General features: G+C 32.5%; 2 protein-coding genes across 4 annotated transcripts in view; one reads left to right on the top strand and one right to left on the bottom strand.

The window, feature by feature from the left end:
* LOC129963257 (arylsulfatase B-like) overlaps positions 1 to 1,796 on the top strand; it is a 38,840-nt gene extending 37,044 nt beyond the window's left edge. For both annotated transcript variants that reach the window (XM_056077499.1, XM_056077498.1), the window contains one exon: positions 839 to 1,796. In XM_056077499.1, coding sequence (XP_055933474.1) covers positions 839 to 964 — 126 coding nt within the window. In that variant the 3' untranslated portion in view covers positions 965 to 1,796. The remainder of the gene's footprint in view (positions 1 to 838) is intronic.
* A 188-nt stretch (positions 1,797 to 1,984) lies between these two features.
* LOC129962532 (histidine-rich glycoprotein-like) lies at positions 1,985 to 10,094 on the bottom strand. Of its 2 annotated transcripts, none has more exons than XM_056076290.1 (3): positions 9,990 to 10,094; positions 5,293 to 6,056; positions 1,985 to 2,735 (listed from the first exon to the last, which is right to left on the bottom strand). In XM_056076290.1, exons 1-3 carry the CDS (start codon positions 9,996 to 9,998, stop codon positions 2,417 to 2,419), a joined length of 1,092 nt encoding a protein of 363 aa, XP_055932265.1. In that variant the 5' UTR covers positions 9,999 to 10,094; the 3' UTR covers positions 1,985 to 2,416. The 2 variants fall into 2 exon arrangements, with proteins under 2 accessions (XP_055932265.1, XP_055932264.1); XM_056076289.1 differs by lacking the exon at positions 9,990 to 10,094 and adding an exon at positions 7,072 to 7,193.
* Between the last annotated feature and the right edge of the window lie 14,140 nt (positions 10,095 to 24,234).

Here is a 24,234-nt window from a genome sequence, read left to right as displayed (position 1 = left end):
CGGAATGAGGAATGTTCTCATGATAAATTGATACTTCAGTTTGGCATAAAGTGAATATATCACATGAAATCTTTTAAGATCAAGGCCCTCTAGGGATTGAGAGGCTTGATCCTAGATAAAGGCTTTTTTAATTTTTTAAGAATTTCTGCTAAAAAGAAATTTTATTCTTTAAATCATTATTTAAAAACGAATGTTAAATAATTGCTCGTACATAAAATAGAACAATTCCCTTAAAACTGAGTGAAAAGGCTACTGTTCCGTAGTTTGCATTGCCGTGTCAGCGAACAACTCGTCAAAGAGTCGATTCTTGTTACAGCATTTCATTTAGTTACGAATGATGGAATTGTATAAAATACAAAATGCGACTCCAAAAATTCTTGCTTCATGAAATTTTCTCTGTACGATCTCTGTTTTTCTTTCGAACTTAAATATAAATACACTTAAAATTGAGATGTTGTATATCACTGCTAAAAGACTGAAGCTTAAAATGTTCTTAAAACTAAAAAATATTTAAAAATTTACTGGCCTTTCAAGACTAAAATTAAAATCTAGAGAAGAAGGAAATAAAAACAAACAAACAAATAAAAAAATACTTCTTAGGCCCTTGAGAATATGCATTGCGTACATACCACTAAAATAGCTCTTCAGATTAGAATAGAAAAACCTTCCAATAAATCATGTGACCAAACGACCCAATAGGGATGCCGCCAACACACTACCTACTGCCTTACAGCTTGAGAAAATAGTTTAGGGTCAAGTCTTCTTTCAAGGCTAGAAAAATCTAGAAGAATATTCATATCATTCCATAAATGTTCAGACATTCTGCATCTTCCCGCAGGTAACGGAGCAACTCGAAGCTTCCATCGACAAGTACCGGCATCTGGCGAAGAGTCCTGGCGCCAAGCCGCCCGAACTGGACGCAGATCCAAAGTTGCACGGGAATGCCTGGATGCCGTGGAAATAATGGAAATCGATGACTGTGCAGAGTTCTCTTATAATATCATTTTATATTTATGTTACTTTAATTAATTTTATGTTACTTTAAAAATGTTAGAAACTTTTCATTTTTTTTTCTAAATTTTTATTAAAAATTTATTTAAATTTATCATTTTTTTCCAGAAATTCGTACTAAAGAATCTATTTGTTATTTATGCAATGATGCTTTATAAAACATCGATATACTATAAAAAGTGGCCAAAGCTAAATAAAAACAAATTAATGTTCTACTATTGTTTTAAAATACCGCCTCTGTAACAGTAAAGAATAACGTTTGTCACTGCATCATTATTATACAAAGTATTCTATGCATGGATTGATAGGCACCATTTTTTCTGCTACTGAAATGGTAGTATAAAACAACAAGAACAAATTTTTCTTACGACCTGCTCATTTTTGCTTACATATCGACAAAATATCTTGTCATCTGAAATTTACTCCCCGGATAATTTTTCACATGTTGTTAACTTTAATTCAAGTAAAGGACCAAAGATGCTCTGTTGAACATTTTTTGTTTTTTATTCAACTAAATAAGCTATAAAAATTGTTACATCTATGAAACAGTTGAAGCAATTAAAATCATTGCAAATGCTAAGCTGATTTAATTTTGCATATTCTTGTCTCCATTATTGGAGAAAATTTCTGATATTGAATTTATTATGAGATGACGATGATAAAGGTCCAATAACTTTTCATAATGCCATAAAGACTTGCTTTCAGAAATATTTATTTTTCAATTAATCCTGTTATTTTAATGTAGTTCATTATATATTCAGAAATAAAATGGATCATGCCCTTTTTTTTTCAGTGCCTTTTTTGAAATACTAATTTTTAATCTTTATATTTTGAATGCATAAAATATCGAAAATAAGTTTCTGAAATGAGTCACCAACATTATACAAAATATTTATTAAAAGAAGAGTAAATATAAAAAATACAGAAAAGTTTTATGATGCATAAAACTTTTAAAATACATATGAATCCTTTATTTAAAAAAAATCCCTTAGGAAGGGAACGCACCCACTGCGTTTTAAACTACAATCCACGTGAAATTAAATAACAGCGATTTATTCAATGCACATGTTGACCAAAAATACTATTATTAAAGTTACATTATGGAATTCCTCGTAAAATAAAACTTGCATCATTTTCCCTTTAAGCGCCTCATTCTCTCTCTCTCTCTTTTTTTTCCTGCTTTGGAAACGACTGTAAATTCCAAATCACGAGGCCGATGAATTTGTTTCTTAAAGAAAACACAATGAATGACCTAAAATTCGACAAAGCGAGTGAGTGGGGAGAGCTGAAAATCCAAAAGGAAGTTTCTTCCATCTCCTTGTGAAGTCTGGTCGCAACAAGCGGGCGCAGATAATGGAGTCCATTGTTTTAAACCTTCATTGTCGATTGATTTCCACTTTCGCAATTATTTTCCGTAAGCGTGATGATGGGGAGAGAGATACTTGAGCCCATGATCGTGGTATCCTTGACCGCCGGCGTGGTGACCTCCTTTGTACAGAGCGCTGTTATGCTGATGACCATACTCGCCATGCTCACCATGCTTTTTGAAGTAGGATTTCCCGTGCGCCCCGTGGCTTCCCAAATTCTTATAGCCCTCCTGGTCGTGGTGCGACTTGTAGTCTGAATGTGCGCCCTTGCTGGAACCGATGTCGTGATCAGCCCTGATTCTGTCGTAAGCGTAGGCCTTCTCGTAGTGGTAGCCGCGGTCACGCTCGTAGTGGGCCCTGCAGAACAAAAGAAATAACACAAGATTTGATCTAAAATTTGCAGTTTTTAATAGCTTGAAACCAAGGCATACGGGAAAAAAATCAATTAAAAAGTTTGAAGTAGGATTAAATTTTAAATTTACCGGTTTCTGTTATTAGAAGTGCCAGCAGGCATGATGCTATTGCTTTTCAGCTTTTTATCATCAGTGATGTAGCAGCGGAGGGAAGAAGAAAGAACAACATATGGACTAAACGATAGCAATGTCCTTCTTTAAAACCAAATGAGATGAAAGGACAATAATATCAATTCTCGGGCTTCATCCTAGCTGCTCCATTATTCAGCAGTTAGCTTCATCTTTTGCATCAACACAATGTGCATCCACATTTAAGTGAAAAAAATTATTTTTCTTTGGTAAAAATTGTACTGCTAAAAATTTTAGTTTCTACTGCAAACAAAAAGGACGCGTATCTCAGAGTTTATTCAATTCATTTAGTGCTTTTTAAGCTTTCGTTTTGATCGCGTCAAATGAACGATTTTTAAACTTTTCTGTTCACAAACCCACGTTTGATGCGAAAAAAAAAAAAAAAAAAAAAAATTCGCAATTGCATCTATATGCAAGAAAAACTATCAAATAAAGGGAATTTCGGAGCTTATTTTTATTTATGTAACTGAATTCATATTCAAGAATTTTAATATTTTCATGACGACTCTTAGATCAGAATTCACGCTTTTAGAAGCCGAGTGAAATTGCTCCGTTTTCTTATATGATTTACATTTTCCTATATAACTATGTAAAATTTAACGAACTTCAAGAGAAAGCTTCCTCTGAATTTCAAAGAACTATACAAAAAAGTTTACAGAATATCATTAGATTTGATGACATGGATAGCAATGTCCAATAATAATTTCCAATCACTTGCTGTGATACGGTAGAAAGAGACGAGTCTGTTGTCAGTTATTGGGATGATCCGAAACAGTTCAATATGCTTGCTATGAACACCATGAATCATTAAAAAGGACAATCCAAATGTTGCACAATCGCAAATGTATAACCTATCTCTTTAAGTAAATAATTAGGCCATGCAAGATTATTGCAGTTTTTTAATACATGGAAACGTGCATCTATTCACTCCATTTTGTGAAAATCTTAAAAGCATCCTCCAGCTGCGCATGCATTTGATCTAAGGTACGAAACTCATAACATAGCTCAACGTAATTCATAACTCATTCAACATAGGGGGAGAACAAACATATGACTTCTGGTTTAGAAGAATTTTATTTTTATTTGATTTTGTAATTTTCTCTAGCAGCGTTTCTACAGAGCAAAAATATAATTTGAATATTAACTTTATGCTTATTAATTTAAGCACTTTTTTTTAAAAAAAAAGAAGAAGAAAAAACTATAACTTTCTGCCTGATAAATGATATTCATATAAATTTTTAAGTTTTTATTTTGTCCAATAGCCTCAGATTAAGAATTTCAAATATTCCTTCGTCTTCAGAATCAATTGTTTGCATTGTATATATATATATATATATATATATATATATATATATATATATATATGTTGCAAATCTGCCATTTTTTAACACTAAAACGGATTATGAATTTCATGATTTTTTTTAGGTGACTAAAATCGACTATCATGGCTTTAAAAATCCCTTAAATTCCAAAAGTAGAGACTAAATATTCTTATTGACCGAAGCAAAAGTTGTTGTTCAATTTTTGTTTTTCATAATGTAAGTTTTAATTGATCCATTTAAGATTAAAATTGGTTTTGATTTGTGAAGTAGTTTTAAGCAGAATAAATTTCTTAGCAATACAAGGAACCACGAAGAATGAACTTATTGGACACATGGCGAAATTCATTGAAAACCAGCAGGATTGTATTCCCCTCAATATTCTCATACAATACACTCTGATAAATTTTGTACTTCATAGTGGAGTAAAGATATGCATTATATGAATTGTGGATTTTCCTCCTCTTGACCAGGTAAATCGAAAATTTGATACAGACTTGGATGACGCGGGTTGCCGTGGCGAATTTCGCTTTCGTGTCACTTGCTTCGTCTTTCAGTTCACCTGCACGAATGCACAGACCGATGTCTCGAAACTTGATGCCGGTCCGCAGTCGTGACGCTTAAAGCGTTTTATTCGAACAACGGAATTTATCCCGATTTTGTGCAATAATTTTCAAGGACCGACCAGGATGACTCGCGCTAAATTTCACGTGTCTAATTAGATACACCTTTCAGGCCATAAAATAGACATGATCAGTTACGTAACTGTACGAGTAATAAATAATAGCATTGCTCTGGATTTCTTGTGTAAATGTTTCAAAGAATCTTGGTAAAAAAAATTAACAATTATATTTAGTGACCCCCTTTTTACTGACCTAATGATTGACGGATTCTGAAACATGTATTCAACATAGAATGTACTGGAAAATGCATTCCAAATTGGCAGTCCTAACTTTAATGCATGAATCAATCATTCTGATAATCCAATATTCCATTACAATAAAAATAAAACCCTCCAAAATGTCAGCATGTTGAGGAAGAAAGTTCACTCACCTGTTATGATGATGATCATGTTCATCGCGGTGCCCACCTGATGCGGAATGCGATTTATGTCCTGAAATTTCATGTTTCTTGTGGCTTTTGTGCTCCGATCCTCCGTGAGCACTGTTGTCGTCATAGTGGCCGTGCCCAGAGGTGTGATGGCTCTTGTCGAGAAGATGACGATCGCTGTGATGTGAATAGTCTTTCAATGGAGGATGGAAATGTGGAACGATGGGTTTGGTTACAATGTTGTGATCAGAAACTACATAGTGTGGTTTTTCTTCTAATATGTAAGAAGATTTTGGATGGAATGCCTGAGGGCTCTCATAGTGAGGTTTTGGTCCTTTGAATATAACGTATTGGTGGTTTTTAGTGATGGGATCTACTATAGCATAGTGAGAGTGGCTGATAGGACTTGCTATGACCTGATGAGGTGCATCTGCTAAGTGAGCAGGTGAAACTTTTGGAGCATAAGCTGCAACATTCTCGCGATAGAGGTTTTCCTTTGAAGCGAGACCATACTTGGGCGCATCGTCATAGTAGACGGGAACTTTGCTCTCAGCGTTCACGGGCAAATATCCGTACCTCTTGCGACTGGCTTGCTTCTGGGCAATTTCGCCTTCTTCGTATTCATGCCCTCCATGATCGCCATATTTGTGGTTTTCATGGCTGTCAATGATCTCGTAGATTTTCTGCTGTGAAGCTTCGGCTGTCAAGTCACCCGCTTCACCTTCGCTCAGAAACGTCGCGAGGAGCGCCAGCAGCAAGGCGATGACCTAAGAATAAAATGAATGTCATTTAACATTTAATGGAAATGCTAAGAAGTCCTTTCGAGAAAAGTACACTTTCTTTCTTTTTGAGAAATATGCAAAGCACTACAGAAGATTTCCTTTTTTGCATTAATAATCTTTAGCTGAAACAGATGCAATATCAAGTATTCACCTTACAATTCTACCTGATAAAAAAAAGTAACGCACAGTCTGCTAATAACCGGCTTCCTAGGATTTATTTATTAAAAGAAATTGATGGCAAACTATATGGGAATTGAACACTGAAAGATCAGAGAAATTATAGAATAAATTCCCAGGGATTTTTTTAAAAGATAGCAAATACAGCATGAACAGAAGAAAAAAAAAAGATTATCGTATAACATCTCTAAGAAATCTTGCATATCAATACATTTTGCAATTCTTTGAAATTTGAGTTATATTAAAAAGCAAAAAAGTAATAATAAATAAATAAATAATAAAAAAATATAAATAAAAAATAAATGAATTTATATTATAGTCTTTCATTTCGGTAATCTTGTCGGTTATCTTCCTGATATTCAAGTCCTCGCATTTTTATATACTATGGAAAGTAACACTCTGTTCTATAGATTTTCTTGTATTTTAATAAGTTTTAACTTTTAGATAGCTAATTTTGAATTCAGCAATGGTTATCGAATTTATCAATTAAATTCTTTAAATTAACCTTTTTGGGAATGATATTTTTTCTTAAATGAATAATTTGATGAATATTTTTTTCTGATAATCATCATTCATCGCAATAATCTTGCATCGAAAGTACATTAAAAAGTTGCAACATTTGAAATTGTAGAAGGTTTAGAAGCTTTTAGATATCAAAACGGATAAAATACTCTCTAATTAAAGAAAAGAAAAAGAAAACGTCTAATTTTCCAGTGTATTTCTTTAAATAATTGAATAATTGCTAATTGTTTATGCCCAAATCTGGAAAAAATGTTAGTGTTTTGTTATTCTTAAATAATGAATGCAACTGTAACAAACATACTTTCAATATACTTTTTTTTGTTTTTTTTAAATGAAACATTGTTTTCCGAATTTCACGCTGAAGATATGAAACAGATGGTAGGAAGAGAATGAGCCGGCATCAATCGATTGCCTGCAGTTTAAAAACTTCTGTAAAATTTAGATCTGTGGCAGTCATGAAGCGCGGTGCGTCCTGTCTTTGAAAGAGCTTCACGATCAGATATAAACATTTTACGAACGCAGATTCGAATCTCTTCTCACAGAGCCAGTTTCAGTCCAGAAGGCGCCTGTTTCGGACGGTAGAATTCATCCAGTCAGCTTCAGAAAAATAATAATATATTACACTTCTATTTAAAATAACTTAAAATCTCCGAAATTAACATGTTTATTATCTTTTCGAAGGGACCAAATCAACATCTCTAATTACATTCTGACGAGTGCGAATCGTTTATTGCCACCGTAGTGTTGACAATTTTAATTTTAATCCTTTGCACTCGGAAAGGTGCGTAACTATTCACTTAACACAAGGGATTGTTTATCGCTCCAAAAAATAAATATATTCATAGAATTGTTTTAAGTTGAATTTCCGAAGAAATTAATATACGTCTTTTTACTATTCTGTAGATATTTTTGATAATCGAAATTGAAAAATAAATAAATAAAGCATCGAAACGGTGAATGGTGCCCGAGATGCACCATCTGAGGGCAAAAGGTTAAGATTTCTACTGACAGAATCATGCATGACGAATTGTTTTCATGTTATTTCGTGAAGAATTAGATTACTATTTTAAAAAAAATATATAATAAAAATTTAGATTTTAATAACTCTCTATTTCAGTGCACCATCTTGCCGTTTTTCTGTCTTAATAAAATCCAAGTGTGCCTCAAAATCTGTTTTTCTCGCTTTTTCGAGCATGTTGACTCGATTGCATTATTCATGGCTAACGAAATCTATAACGATCGTTCATGCTTACATTCAGAAAAAGGCTGATTGAGAAATGATTTTTGATCGATTGCATTTCAAGTTCATTTTCTTCGCGATAGGATGGTACAGAAACTAGTAATGCAAAATGTTCAAATTGACTTATACATCTTTAGATTGTGAACAACAAATTCCATTTGGGAAAACAACCATTCCTCGGTTAAGAGGGACCAATCATTTGTAAGCTATTATTTGGAACCTTTTAGTTCAGGTGTTGTAAAAATAATTTCTTTTAATGGTAACTTCATTCAGTTAAATGAAAATTAATCTCATAAAGGTTTTCTAAATAGAAGGGAAAAATTGAGTCAGACAATTTCTTTTTTGTAAAAGCGCAATATGGATGAAATTATGCATGTTAAATTGTCTATTCCAGCAATTTTTAAATTTTTTTTTTAATCACAAAAACGCTTATATGAACAAAAATGAATTGACCGAGGCATGATTTCATTTAAAGTTAGTTAAGTTAAATAAAACTAATTCATGATTTTTTTTGCATAAAATTAATAGTTTTTAACAATAAAGAATTTTTTAAATTATTAATTATAAAATTTATGTAAATTTTTCTGGTAAGCAACAAGTTATCATTATAAGCTGCATTTTATGTAAATTTTACTATAAAATATTTTTATTCTTACTTAATACTAGTTTACTTATTGTATTCATTTGAAAATTCTCTCTTCCAAATTGAATAACAGAATTTATTTTATCTTTGGCCAGACTGAAAGTTGAAGAAAAAATGTTCTTTGATGTGCTTTTCTGCTTTTATTTAAATTGGGACAGAGGAATCGTGTACTCAAACAATTACTATTATTTGTCATATTTAGGATAAAAAAAATGAAAAAGTTATGGAATAAAATTTGATTTACAATAAGTGGATTGGTTCTAATAATTAATTCTTTGCCACTAGAGATAAAATTTGATTTTAAGTGATAATTAATACAAATTTTAATTAGATTAAAAGTAAAATAATGTTTTACTTTATTAATGTGCTTGCTTCATCTATAAAAGTGTTAACCATTAAAAACTTTTTCCCCTTTACAAATTTGATTTCAATTGTAGATCTGCGTAATTCTTCCATTTTAGCAATTTTTTGTAAAAATGACAAGATTTTTTTCACTATCACTTAATTCAAATTCTTTCTTTAAAGATTTTCGATTTCACGCTTAAAGAAATACAGAATTTAAGAGATGTTATTAAGGTCGTAATTCGATAATTTCCAACCAATAGAAAATAATGGTTGAACTTGAGAAAAAGAAAAGTACTATCTGCTGAATCACTGATGAAAACTTATCTCCTTTTCGTATCTTCCCTAATTCAAAATTATAGTACAACTCCTCTCTTAAAGGGCTCATTAATTCCCACTTAAACATTACGTGAGAAATATAATAAGATGTAAACTATCATGACAGAAAAATTCAGCTTTGTAAATTATTCCAGGGAGTGACAATGCCGCCTCGGATATCAAAGATGATCGGAAACTTTGGATTTAACCATTTATTTACGGAATTAATTTGCCATCAATTTTTCAAATTTCTTTTTGAAACATTAGTTAAGTTTGGGCACAGAACAAATCCAGGAAAAAGAAATTTTTTAAACTTAATTATAATAATTTAATTAATTAAATAAATAATAAAAAATTTTAATGTTATTTATGGTTGATACCTACTGCTTTCTATTGGAAATATGTTCTTTCAAACCCGTGTTCTTTCAAATACGTTCACGTGTTCTTTCAAATACTGTTATAAAAAATAATCATATTGTGACCATATCAGCGCGATTTAAACGGTACTTTTAAGTGCCGTCGGTTAATAAAGGGTAAAAACGATAATCTAAACAATAATCCAAACTTGAAAAAGATATTTCCCCCCTTTTCAGTGACCATTTCTCGAAACCAATTGTAAACATTAAAGTTATTTTTTGATAATGACACCCGACGCGGAGACAGCTAATGCACTTACCGTTTTCATGGCAACAATCTTTCGAATGTTCCGCGTATTCCAGTATAGCACCAAATGACGCAGAACGGACAATGGTCAGTCCAATTTATACGGGCGCACTGCCCCAACCCAGATTGGGCTCCTTTCGAATGAGGAAGCAGTCCCTCCTCCCCTCCCCCGCGTGTTTTGAAATGTTTGATGTACGAGAGGCGGGGAAAGTCTTTTTCTTGGGTCGGTCATTTTCACCCCAATTTTGAGGCTGGCAGCTCAAAGCCGCTTCGTAATGATAATGGCTCAACACGCTCAGAAATTTATAATATTTTGACAGGATACTCTTTGCTTTTAAAATAGGTATTAAACGTCCAGTGTTCATCGTAGAAGGTTTCGAAAACATTTTGGCCTCATTGACCTATTTTATGTTTTGTTCATTAAGAAAAACACTCAAGGAAGCTTTATCACAGAGTTAAAAAAAATGTTAAGAAAACGTTCATTTTATTTACAAAATGCCCTACATTTACACTTTTTTCTCTCTTGATGGTATGAACAATTTCTCTCCGTACTTTTCGATATAGACATGGAGAAATAATTGCTGTTGCCATAAAACTTTTTATAAAAATTTTTTTTAGAGATTTCTAATATTTTACATTTTTTAAATCCTCCTTCAAAAAATAAAATAAAATGAAATGAAAATAAATAAATAAAAAACCTTCTATCCGGATGCATGTGAAAACGTTAACTCAAAAATACAATGAACTAGAAGAATGAAATTCAACATATGATTGAATAAATGCACGATTTAGTTTAGTTTAGTAACATCAAGCAACATTAGGGTATTTTAGGAACTTTTCGTCATTCTGAGCCGCGGTCAGATGACGGGGATGACACTTGAGTTGGCACCCCTTCTGCAAACATCCATACCACCCTAGCGGGAGGGCGTTTGGCCCCGTGGATTTAGCGTGCACCGTTCCACCGAAGAACACAACGGTTCTTCGGTGGAATCGGGTCTCGGCCCTCCGGTTTCGAAGCCCGAGATCTTACCACCAGCCCACTGCAACCCGGAAAAATGGAAAAAGTACTTTTTGAAAACGTGTACTGTTATTTTCACTATATTCTGAAGCAAGACAAAAAAGATAACAAGTAATTTCTTTTTAATATGTGAGTTGCTATTCAGTTCATGTCAGTTAAAAATATTGCATATACTTTTAATGACCGGCAAGATGACACACTGAAGAAAAATACTTTATATATCGCTCATATATTTGTGACGTGACCAGGGAAACTATTACTCTGTGAAGATGGATCAATACAATTTAAAGCGGTGGTTATGCATGTTTCTTTTCTAGAAGTGAAGACAGTAAAATGAAGTGAAGTTCCCAAGTGAAGAAACAGCCCCCTGATAAGAAGCTCATCTAATAAGATATTTTTCCGGCTTGTCGCATTCTTCAAAGATCACGAATAAGGAGCGCGGAATTTCATCGTTCCAAATTTTGAAACAGGCTGAGTTCCTAAAATGTGTTCATTGAAGAATCCAAATTTTGAAGTCCAGATTTTAAACAATTTTAATTTTTCTTTCTTTCTTGACTTGTTATACGAGAGAGAAGAAAAAAAGATAGAAAAAAAAATATGTTTAAACCAAGTTCACCTCGTTTCCTCTTAATAAAATAATAATAGTAATAAAACATCTACCTTAATCCAAAAACATTAAGTACTAATGTGAAAGTGGAAAAAAAATTCCAGTGCTTAAAAAATATTATTTCATAGAAATTTATTTTTATGTATTGATGTATTCAGAATTTCAATTGGGATGAATTATTTTTGCATCTTGTTATTTCTGATTTTAAACATGGCATGCATAATGAATAGACTGTTTTTATGTTCATGTGCTTTTTTATGCCATGTCTTTTTTTTTTTTTTCTTTTTTTTTTTTTTTTAACCTTTTTGAAAAAGTTGCTGAAAATTGCATACTTGCAGCCTATCAGAATTCGATCATAGATCGAACAAGACAAAAACAATTTTTGATTTCGATTTTAATAAAAATCCTGACAGGACTGTCGGCAGGCGAAAATAAGTTGAATTTTACACAATTATATGTTTCTCGGAGCAATAAAGTGGGATTTTGTGTGTTGTGAAGAGGCTAAACCTGTCCTGGGTGAAAAGCTTTCTCACTGAGGCGTTGTCCTTTAACAGTATCTCAGAATAACGAACATATTTCTTAGCTTATTGATTTAAGAGGGCCACTTAAATGACTAATGAAGAATTCCTTGTTGAATGATTCTTACAACAAGGTTTCTTTTAAAATCCGAAGTGGGCGAAATACATAAAAGCTTTTGGCCACTTCAGCCTGTTTCGTTTTTTAGGTTCTTTAATAGTTTCTTAGATATAAACAGGTAAGAAAATCATCTTGGCTTAAAGCACTCTATTAAAATCGGATGAGTAACCGATTAAAATTAAACTTCTTTCAATTCACATTCGAGTGAATATAGTGATAGTGATTCCTAATTAATACATTTAATTCCATAGTTCTTTTCTTTTTCTTGGAGGCCAGAAACAAGACTTCACGAGCAAATGCGGGGTATTATAAATCCTCTACCAACCAAAAGAGATACTAATATTCTTTTTTGTAATCTTCATTAAAAGAATGCCGAAAATTTCTTCCGCATTGTTCACGCTCCTGATTCATTACAAGTAATAGCATTCCTAAAATCAAGTGGGCGCTCCCCAAGACAGGCATGAGGAATCCTTTTTATTTTTTTTTCTTTGTTTGATATACTAAACGAAAAATATAGGGTTTTTTTAAAAATTAAATATAATCTTAAAAATTTCATTAACAATTCCATTAACTATTACCGAAATCTTCGAACGCAGTCTTTTAAAGATGTAAATAATAATTTAAAAAAAAATTTCCACATTGACATAAAAAGGCTCTCTAACCTAACGTTGAAAGAAACGATTCTAACGTAGAAATTAAATTTTTCAGTGAAATACTAATTTAAGTAAAATAAAGAAAAATAAAAATAAGAAAAATAATGTTGCGATAATTTTGATATTTGAATACTAGATATTATAAGTCAGATATTAATTACGTAGAGAAGGACTAGTAGCAGGATTTATCTACTCAAAATCCCAAAAGCAACATTGACATTAAATTCTTTACTTTTTTAAAATGCAACGGTCTCATTTCAGCGGTAATGGAACAATACTCTTGCCTATCGAAATCAGACGTTTGAAGAGTAAGTTACTGTCCGTGGACGCCATTGCATTCTCATTCTTTAAATAATCACAGTTAGTTCTAAACGCGAACGAATGCATTTCGTGTTCTGTCTCTGAATAGCCGTGAACTTTACTCCCCAGGAGAAAGAAAGCCAAAATACGCCATTTCAATTAACTTTATGTCGAGAAGCTGGCTATATTTAGATTAAGTATTAAAAAAAAGAGATGATGAGGTAATATTTTATTCAAATTTGCTATTTTCTTAATCGAAATCAAACATCTAATGCTTTTTTTATTTTTTATTTAAGATGCAATTCATTTGATTTAATACAATTTAAAACGCATGAACTGATGTTTAACTGTTTTTTGACAAGGGACAAAACTTGAACTGATTGATTGATAAAAACTGAGAAATTTCTATAGATCATCAGTTGATAAAGAACATTTTTTTGAATTGCAAAATAGCCTAATAATTGCTGTTGCTTTTTTTTTTTTTTTTTTTTTTACAGATCGTAAAATAATAAATATTGGATATAGAATAATTTTTCTGAAAGGCGAAATAAAACATTTAGAAATTTAATTTTGAAATGAAATTTTTGCAAGATATTCTTTAATAGTTTATAATTATTTTCGGTTAAAATTTGGAAGCCCACTGGCTAACAATTGAAATTTATCTCGTTTATTGAGAACGAAATGTAGAAGCACAAATTATTCTAAAATAAATGCTTGTTAAAACCATTTCGGAGAATGAAATTTCAATTTAAGAATCAATAATGTATTCAATTTCTGATCTTTTTATATAAAGTAAACTGTAAACATTACATAAAATCTGATTCTTGTACACCGACGACGCCTTTGCGTGTCACGTCATTTTCAGCAAATAAATGCGAGAGTCACTTTTCGTAAATTCTCAATCATGTTCTAAAAACTATAATCATTGCAATTCTTAGTAGCATGATTGTTCGATCACGACTTTCGAACACCCAGAGCGTCAAACACTCGAGCGCTTCAAAAATATTCGGAGTTCAGTGGAGGGTCGGAGCATTCAAAAATCACAAATCCAATTCACAAATCCAGTCGGAGCATTCAACAACGCGTTCCCAGCCGAGATTGACTTTTGCCGATAATTAGAAACGAGCGTCATCTCCAGACGGATTGAAACGGTTTAAGAAGAACGGAGCAGTGTCATAACAAAAAATACTTTTATTAAATGGAGTCGTAAAACGCTGGAAAAAATTTCAATAATTAAACAGATAAAATTAACATTATCATTCGATACAATAGCAAGGCATGTGCTAAAATAATTTTTTGTTTTTCCGCAGAGTAGTTTTGAAAGGATGGCGAACAGAGAATGCGTTCTATTCAATTCTCGGACTGATATACATAATTCTGATTGATGGACTTAATTTCCACAAATGTGCGATTAGATGTAAGGATAGCGTACTGAATGTCGCTCCTCTTGCCCATTCCTTTTTCGAACTCATCTGAGCATGCGCACAAAGACAAATCCAAAAAAGAATATCTGAAATTTCTGAATTCATCGAAATCTCAAAGCCTTATTTTTTTAATAATTGATACTGCGGAGCTACTTAAAACAATTGCCCTGATTATTGAAATCTAAAACTTTCTAGCAAACAACAATAGGACGAGAGGATTAACTCAGTAAGCAAAAGAATTTATGGTTTAATCTGCGGATGCAATAACAGCCTAACGTGGCTTCCTAGAGTCGGAAAACATGTCCAATTCATTTTTTATGCCTTTCTTTAATTCGTTCATCTAAAAGAGACATTAAAACAAATCTCAATGAAGCGGAGACCTCAAAAAGAATTTCAAGACATTTATATAGCCGAATGTCTGTGAGTGGCTGTCAACCGTCTCTCGTGAAGGTGACCAATGGGAATCACACTAGCAAATCCTTTCCATTTGTGGGAGACTTTCAGTTCTTCACATTGTTACAAGGAAGTTGTAATCCTTTGTAATCGTGCAACTGCTTTGAATAACACTGTGTATTCTTTTATTCGTATGTAAGAAATAAAATAAAAATAAAACTTCAAAATAAAGTTTAAAAAAATATCTAAAATGATTCAAAACTTTTGCGTTACATGAGAAAACTATGATATGATAAAAACTATTTGGAAAGAAAAAAAGTGAAATTGTTGTTTATAGCTTGTGATGCCGGATTTTGCGTTAGATGATGGTCCGCTTCCGCTTTCTTGCGGAATGGTTGGAGAAAGTTATTAACCGGAAAAAATATGTATCGAATGTTCTTTTATATTAATATGTGAAAAGATGTTCGCAGTATAAATTGATTACTTGAGTTCACGTTTTGAAACCTAAGATTTCCGTTACAAACAATATAGTGCGTAAGGTCAAAATTCAGACGCATTAAGATTATTTTGCAACGGATTAATGATCTTGGAAAAAATATTTGGGATAGACATTGGGACTGATTTTTACTTCGGATTATTTATACCGGATTTGAAGAGAAAATGTATGTATTATAAGTAACGTTGAAAAAAACAAAAAACAATTGTAGTAATTACAAAACTTGAAACTTTTTTTAGTTGTACTTCTCCAATCAGTTTTTTAAGGGTTGATGAAAGATATAAACTATTGGGTTAATATTGTGAGATGAGGGAAACGTGGCTCCTTTCTTGGATGAATTCATAGAAAAAGAGCGTCAAATGAGCAGTTCTATGAGTTTGAAGCAGGGAATTTACGAACCCAATGATGAAATAAAGGGTCCCGGCATTTTTATAGTTCATAAAAATGGCAGAGAGCAAAAGATCTAATAAAAAATGACATCCTTTCCTAGAAATAATGGGAATTATATTTTGAAAAATGTCAATAAAAAAGATATGAAGTTATGGATTTCCCTTTATTTAACATTTTTAATGATGAGGTCAATTCCTGAAACACATCAAGCATGGCACGCTACTTTAATTTTAAAATTCTTTGTGCATATTTCTATATAATGTCCAAGTTTCCTCACAAAAGTAAAATTCGGTTTCATTCATCCAAACCAGAATGGACGAGAAATTGGAAGGATTATCTCAAAATAGGTCGAAATAGCCTTTTGAGTGACGATTCCATTCAGAAGGAATAAAAGTAAGGTGTTTGGGGGCGAGAAGCAAATATGTACGACAGAAAATTAATTAACTAAAAAATTAAAAAAGACTTGCAATGGAACTAGATTTAATCCCAACTAATCGCCTCAGGCGAGCAGCTGGTTCGACGGGAAAATTTATATTTTATCTCAAATAAATCATTTAGATAAAAGTTCGTATCCATGATTCAGCCAAATTGGCGATTGTTCTGTTTATTGAGCTTTTTGAACGGATACAGTTGTATTACATCAAAGTGCTATTAGAAACCTACATATCCGATTCATTTATCTTCTAAATTTTATTTGTAAATTACACAGGTATTAAGCAGAATCCTCCTTCTTTAGCTTGCAATTATGGAATGAATGAAGCGTTTAACAATGTTGAAAATTTGCTGGAATAATGGAAATAATTTAAATTTCAAGACGAAAATGTCATTTTAAGTTAAAAGTTAAAAATTACATAATTTTAAAAAATTTAAAATTTTGGAAAAAAATTTCACGACTGTTAAATTGGTATAATTATTATTTTTAATTTTTAAAAAAGGTAGAATTAATTTTGGTGCTCTAGTATTTTCGAAAGTAATCGCTTCAAAATTCCCTCATTTTGCTTAGTTTTTAACTCATTAAAATTTCAAAAAATCGCTGGCATATTTCCTCCCTACAAAATATTTTTGTATCAAATTTTGTAGCTCTAAGTGAAATGGTAGCCGACACACACACACACACACACTTTCATTGCTAACTATAGAAAAAGTTTTATCGTGAGTGTCACCACTTCTTTAAGTTCAGTCGAAAGTCTCCCCAGAAGTAAAAAAGCCGGGAAATAAATAAAATCTTTAATCCAAAAAACAAATATACACAGTCATTTATACTTATCTTAACAATAACACTAAACTTGTAACGTATTATGAAAGAAAAATAAACTGAGCATGATTTCCATTTCTTTGCTTTCATTTCTGATTTATCTCATAATTTATATTTTTATGGAAATAAAAAATATAAATATGAGTTAGAGAGCCGTGCTTGTGCAACTACGGATTTCGTATTTTTTTTTTTGTATTATTAAATCACGCTTTTTACGTATATGTACGTATAGAGTAACTCGGCGGGAGATTATGAAAATTTATTAGGAACGGTGCTGATTCTGAGAAAAACGAATTAACTTATATTTGGGAAGGTTGGTGGGGCCCACTTATATATAGAAGTCTGCGTTTCTTAACTCTGATGCAATAAGAAACGAAAGTTGCTCGATCGAGAGTTTCTGAAACGAAAGTTGTTTCACTTCTACAGTTTAAAGACGTCAATGACGTATAACATGTCCATTCACTGGCCATTTATCATCGGGAGGTTGAAGAGTTCGAAATTTCAAAGCAACGCGGATAAAGATCGGGGATCTTTGGTGTTTCCGAAAGACGATTTCCTGTTCATTATTAGACACAATGAGCCGCCTATTGTTCTTAAACAGATAATGCAAAATGAGGAAGTGGAACGCGGTCTTTTAATGTTTTTGTTTAACTTCACTTTTATTAACTTCTATGCTTGTAAGAACGAAATTTTGTAATCGATTTTTCGCACACATCCTCATGTATAATTAGAATCAACGTGAAAAAAGCATATTTTAATAACTTTTGAGCTTTTAATTATTAATTATGATATTAATTTAGTTTAAAATTAATTTCAAAGAGATATACCATTTAAAAATTAATTTCAAAAATTTATTCCAACATAGTTGTAAGCATGAATTATGTAAGCATGAAATATGTGACAGACTTAAGAACAGAAAAAAATTAAAAATAAGGTTTATGTAGAAGATTATGATTTTAAACCGGAAAGCAAGCGTTTTTAATGAAGAAATTAAAACACAAGAAGAAAGAAATTCTTGGATATAAGAAACATATACAAGAATAATATCCTTATAATACATATATATGTTCTTGTAAGGATATTATTTTTAAAAATTAATGTATATTACTAGTGCGATTCCTTTCAGGAATCCCCATCTATTAAAAATTCTCGTTTTTATGGTTTTGTATTAACATCTATATTTTTGTTAGAAAAATTAGGATGTAAGAAATAAATAAATTATAAATAAGAAAAATTAATAGTTCATTTTTAGGATAGAAGTATTACTAATGCGAACTAAAATAATTATTATTTTAAAAGAGTATTCAATGTATGTGCAAATTATTCTTTGAAATGAAGAACATTAATAAAATGCAATCTCTTTCATAACGAAATTTTATATTTAAAATATGAATGTAAATTTTATGCGAAGCAATTCAATTTGGAATAGCGGTCTGCATAAGACTTACGATTACCGGTTAAAATTTAGATGCATTCATTATGATGAATGCATCTAAAAAGGCCTCTCATTATTTCATTATGATGAAATAATGAGAGGCCATTTAATACTTTCACCGTGTTCTGTTTTACCAGGTGTGCTATTAAACTCAACCGCTAAAGATTTGACGAGTTTACATTGCTAGTGAGTAGCTTCCATAAGGTTACTAAGTTTTCTGAGAAATGAATTGTGTTTACCACCTTTGGACAAGCGATTCGACTACGATTTTCCATCTCAAAAATTTGCCTTTCTTACCATTTAAGTAAATGCCTTGGCGAACTTTAGTGATTCATTTCTTCAAAATCTGTGCATGAAGGTCACAATCTGAATTTCGATCTCTTTCTGTGAATTCTATTTGTGCCAATATTTTTTTAGAGTTCCATAAGATTTTTTTTTCATGGCAGGGATCATGAAGTAATATTGAATGAAGTAAAAGTGGTCAGCCAGCAATACTGCCGATTGTTCTTTAAAATAATGCGAGCATTAGCTGTGTTACTGGAATATTTTGGAGTATTTTTTTAACAGCATCATCCATGTTAATACAAATTTTGATTTCCCTCTCCTACTTTGTTTGAGATTTCAGATAGTTACAATACTTCCTTCTGAAATTTACCGACATGTGTCTTATGTAAAACACTGTCCTTTGTTTTCCCTTGCAGTTGTTTTGAAAACCGAAAAATGGTTTCCAAATAACGGTGTCAACAGTCTTGTGTCCGGAGTGGATTACACATTACTCTCCTTGTGACGGCGCTTTGTGACTTCTCACACCAGAACAATTTAAAATCGTGTATTTGCATGCGCACATTGAAAAAATGTTCCCTTCTATCGTGAAGGCTTGAAATTTATTCTGGATACTTGTAGAATCTTTTCAGGAGGGGTGAGATTTAAGAAGCCTCAAATTCTTTTTTTTAAATTATTCCTAATGATGAATAATGAAATTTGAAGCTTAGTTTCCAAATTTCTTCTGTTTAACTAGTCAAATCTTCATACCAACTGAACATTACAATTGAGCTCATTTAATGGAACAATTGATCAAATGAATCTAGATTATCAATAAAGAAACATAAATTTAAGAAACTAAAATCCACCCTCCCTTAAAAAAATTCTAAATCTTATGCACACAAAAATACGAGAGCGGAATAGAAACGGAAAACTCTTATGGAAAATAGGCCCCTGTGGCCTGGTGATAAGGCCTCGGCTTCGGAACCGGAGAGTTTAAGGTTCTATATCTGATTCCACCGAAGAACCGTCGTGTAAGTGAGTCTGATGCACGCTAAATCCGTTGAGGCCAAACGTCCTCCCGCTAGTGTGGTGTGGAGGTTTGGAGTGGGGGTCGCCATTAAGGTGTCGTTCTTGTCATCTGACCGCAGTTCAAAATGACCTGGTCCGTCCGAAAATAGCCCTAATGTTGCTTTAAAACTGAACGTTAATATAACTAAACTGATGGAAAATAAGGAGCGGATATCAAGTTGTGAGTGGATTTTGTTGTTCGATTGTTACACGTAAAGACGTCTAATCAAGCGCTACACACAAACTGCTGTTTCTTCAGGTATCTCATATTTAAATTAGGTTCATAAAACCAATGTAATTAAAAATAATTGCAGCCCAAAAGGTAACTAAAAACAAATCCATTTTTATAATAAATAAAATTTTGAGACCCTCACGGGGAATGAAATGCAAAAAATACTGAAAAAAAAATCAGCAGTGATTATTGGGCACATTTTGACAGCTGGCGTGTTTTGATACGTACAGGTTGAATTTTTTTTATCCATTCTTTCTCGCACTATGGAAATTTAATTTTTATTCTCGTTTAATGGAAAGTTCTGCTTTTGATAGCTGTCGTATACGTTTCTTTAATTGATCAATTTTTCAAATATGAGACTTGGTAGGAGATTAGCACTATCCAGAATTGTTTAAATTCTTACAAATAACTGGATAAAATGTTGGTTTAATACTTATATACCAGAATTGTTTGCAATAATTGATTTTCTTTCTCCTCATTCATTTCAATTTTGTGAGTTTTGGATTTTTACCAAAATGAAAATGGATTGAGATTTTTATTCACGTCGACTCTTTTGGCCAAATATGACCTTTTCGCCCGAAGAAACGCAACTTTATTGGAAATGAATAATAGAAAGCGTTCGCAAACTGTCTCAAAACGATCGATGGGAAAGATGCCAATATTGTCTCGGATAGTATTAAGAATGCTGTCAGCGACTGGAATATGGAAGTTACGGAATATTACATAATGTTTATATTACATATATTATTTTAAATATCAAAATATTTAGTACCGATATCACTTTCAAAATATCTTCATTCAAGGCTGTACGTCTGGCATTGCGATTTCAAGACAGAAGAATCGCCGGCTCGATTCCATAATCCAGTTTTCAAGCATTTGAACCCATTTTTCGCTAAATCTGACACAGTGACCCTCTATTCGATATACCTTAGGACTTCGAAGATCGGGATGTCGGCTCAAATATTGTTCTCGACACCTGACCAGGATTAAAAATTTCTCGTGGTCTGTCTCTAACTTGTCCTCGAATAGTTTAAAAAATTTATTCTTGTCTGAATTAAGCAATGTAAACACTATTCAATAACCTCTTTCTAAACATATAGTTAAAACTCTTATATTCATGAGTTTACGTTTAGAAAAAATCTTTTTTAAATCTTTTTTTTTTTTGCCGTTAATGTATCTTTTTAGATAAAGTAGTTAACATTTGAACTTCTGGGTGATTGGTAATCACAAACTGACTACTCCGACCCACCCGAAGGCTCACGGAAGGAATAGAAACCGGATCGCCGCAACAGCAATACTGGCGGGTATTGTGGATGAGTCCTGAGGGCTATCACCGACCACGGTACAACCCATCCCTAAGAAAGTACATCACGCCATTGATGGGAGGGACCAGATCAACACCTTTTCGTGTACCCACAAGGGTCACGAGAACCAACCACCATGCCAGAAGCTTCTCATCCTCAATAACGAGGTTCCCTCCTTCCCCGTGGGACATGGTTGGTATACATCAGAGAGACAATTGCCAATATCCGTACTGCGAACATAAGTATCATTTCGGTGTCGCCTGAGAAATAAAATTATATCGACGCAATGTGATGCGGATTATTCTCTCACCCCATTATCCTATTTCAATCGGATGATATCAGCACTGTCTCTGTGTTGGTCTTCTGCGATCATCCGCGGGTCCATGAATCCCCCATCTTCGCAGCGTTAAGTTTCCGTGTATCTTGTAGCATTTATGACAGAAATCCAAGAGCTCGGGATGAGGACATTCACGAAGAATAATTTCTGAAACTGTCACTCGTTTGATGTAGACACGACGGGAGCTTTTCGTGAAGCACAACAAGCATCTTACGCATAATGTAAATTTAACATTTCTATAGTTTATAAACAATTTTAAAAAGTAACTCCTCCCTCACAATATGCTCAGTTAGAAATAAAAGGCGTTTTGCGGAAGGAATCGTGACCACTGCAATGTATTCTAGTTCCAAAAACTTTCTTTCTGAACAACAAGTCGTTTTTATTAACATTTTCTGTATTTTTTCGAGCAAACATATTAGAAGATTTATAAAGAAAGGCAATTTTTTCTGATTAAGAAGCAATTTAGTTTTATTATTTACATCATCACTATATAAACAAAAAAAAAATTGGCACTAACATTAATTATTAGATGCATAAAAAATTGCTCATCCAATTTTGTATTGGGAAAAAGTACTAGGATTTTGTTTGCATAATAAAAGAAGATTACTGACTTTATGCAATTAACTAAGCCAAGAGAAGAATCCATACACAAGACAAAATTACACTAAAATGCGGTCTTCTTTAAAAGATCCAATGCTGCACGAAAAATTAAATCACGTTTAGTTTCAGTACATTAAAGTAGTGTTTTAAATAATATGAATACTATTTCGAACCGTGATCACCTCATGAGAACAACAATTGATTCAACAGTACCTCCCAAATCTTTAACAATATATTAATAGGAAATCAATTTCTTATTAGCATCACAGTTAAAATGCTACACGCTTAATCGCATTCTATGGTTTTGGTGGAATTGTTTTTCAAATCTGGTCTCCAACTCCCTCAACCTTCCCGGTCTGGAACCTTATTTCTTGGGCCGCTGTGAGGTCTGATTAAGGTCTGGTCAATTCAGGTTAAATAGTAATTATTTTCTGAATTTAGTTGAGTTATACTAGCATCCCGTTTTAAAGCATCAGGACGCTAGGGACGGACTATGTAATTTTGAACCACTGTCAGATAACAAGGACTAAACCTGAACTGGCATCCTCATCTCCAAGCTTCCACACCACACCGGCGGGAGGACGTTTGGGCCCAACATATTTAACGAGCACCATAACTAGTTACACGATGGTTTTGCAGTGGAAGCGATTCTCGAACTTGAAACCCTCCGGTTCCAAATCCGAGAACTTACCACAAGGCCAACGCAGCCCTGCCCATTTTCTGATTAGTAAAAATAAAGACATTCAATACCAAGAATCAAGACGCATTGTTACAAATAATTTTGTTCTCGAATGAAGTACCGACTAAAAGTCATGTTAGTATATGATAACCGGGAATTTGTCTATTATTTTTTAGCTTGAAATTTTTCTTGTAGCAAAAAACATCTTTTGATTTTTTAATTCCATTTTTATATGGATTTTCTTTTTTATTTAAGGCTCTTTAGTGTTTGAAAAATATAATTTGATTATAAATATATTTTATTCTCTTACTGCATGTTTGCTAAATTTGTGTTGTAAAAACGTTGCATTTTTTGAATTTTAAGATGGAAAAATAAATTTTATTGAGATAATATTTCAAAAAATTCTCACAGAAAAATGCTTTAAAATACCAATAAAAATTCTTTAAATTAATCATAATTCTGATTCAAATTTCCAAAAAGAAAAAAAAAAGGATAGTTTTTATCTAATAAAATTCCTCTATGCCAAATTTAGAGGCTCTAAAAATTCAAGGATCCATCTTGTGAACTTTCGGCATGCAGCCTAGCAATCGCTTTTATTATTAATCGAATTTACTATCAAACTAATGAAAAAATATACGAAGTCATTTATATCAATAATATGAATTCGGATAGCTAACAAAACGTATGAAATAAATATCTTTTCAATCTTCTTCAATGTCGAATTGTTTTATTTTTCAATATATTTCGTACGTAACTTAATGGTTGCCATTGTTCATTGAGTAACATGCGCAACGGCGTGTTTCATTCCACATTTTTTTTTTTTTTTTTTTTTTTTTTTTTTTTTGTCCAACCTTCGGCAGGATTTTACCTGTTCGCCAGCGTCACAGTGGGTGAGCAGCGAAACAGAAATCGCAACTTGTGTGTGGGGCGCACCTTCATTTTTCAATGGGAAAGTAAAATAACCTTGCAGATTTCATAACTTGGGAGCCACGCTTTTCGATCGCCACAGAATGTCAATGCTATAAAAATTTAGATGTTGGCATGTAGCAACGTGCTAAATAAAACAATAGAGCGCCGGAGATTTCAAAACCGTCTGGCCAAGAAAAGCGCGAACAAAGAGATTAGAAATCTGTGTTAGTCCTGTTTTTCACTTTTGCTTCTCAAACA

This window comes from Argiope bruennichi, chromosome 3, assembly GCF_947563725.1.
Source record: "Argiope bruennichi chromosome 3, qqArgBrue1.1, whole genome shotgun sequence".
NCBI classification, from domain to species: Eukaryota; Metazoa; Arthropoda; class Arachnida; order Araneae; family Araneidae; genus Argiope; species Argiope bruennichi.
The sequence above is the reverse complement of the archived record's forward strand: the minus strand, read 5'-3'. Positions and strand labels throughout refer to the sequence as shown.

Bases quoted from the DNA above. Each gene is read 5' to 3' on its own strand.
- LOC129962532 (XM_056076289.1), bottom strand. From the start codon at position 7,110: ATGTTTCATTTAAAAAAAACAAAAAAAAGTATATTGAAA. The intron at 6,057-7,071 runs GTATGTTTGTTA...TTTTATTCTTAG, and splicing joins CAAAAAAAAGTATATTGAAA to GTCATCGCCTTGCTGCTGGC. The intron at 2,736-5,292 runs GTGAGTGAACTT...TTTGTTCTGCAG, and splicing joins CATGATCATCATCATAACAG to GGCCCACTACGAGCGTGACC.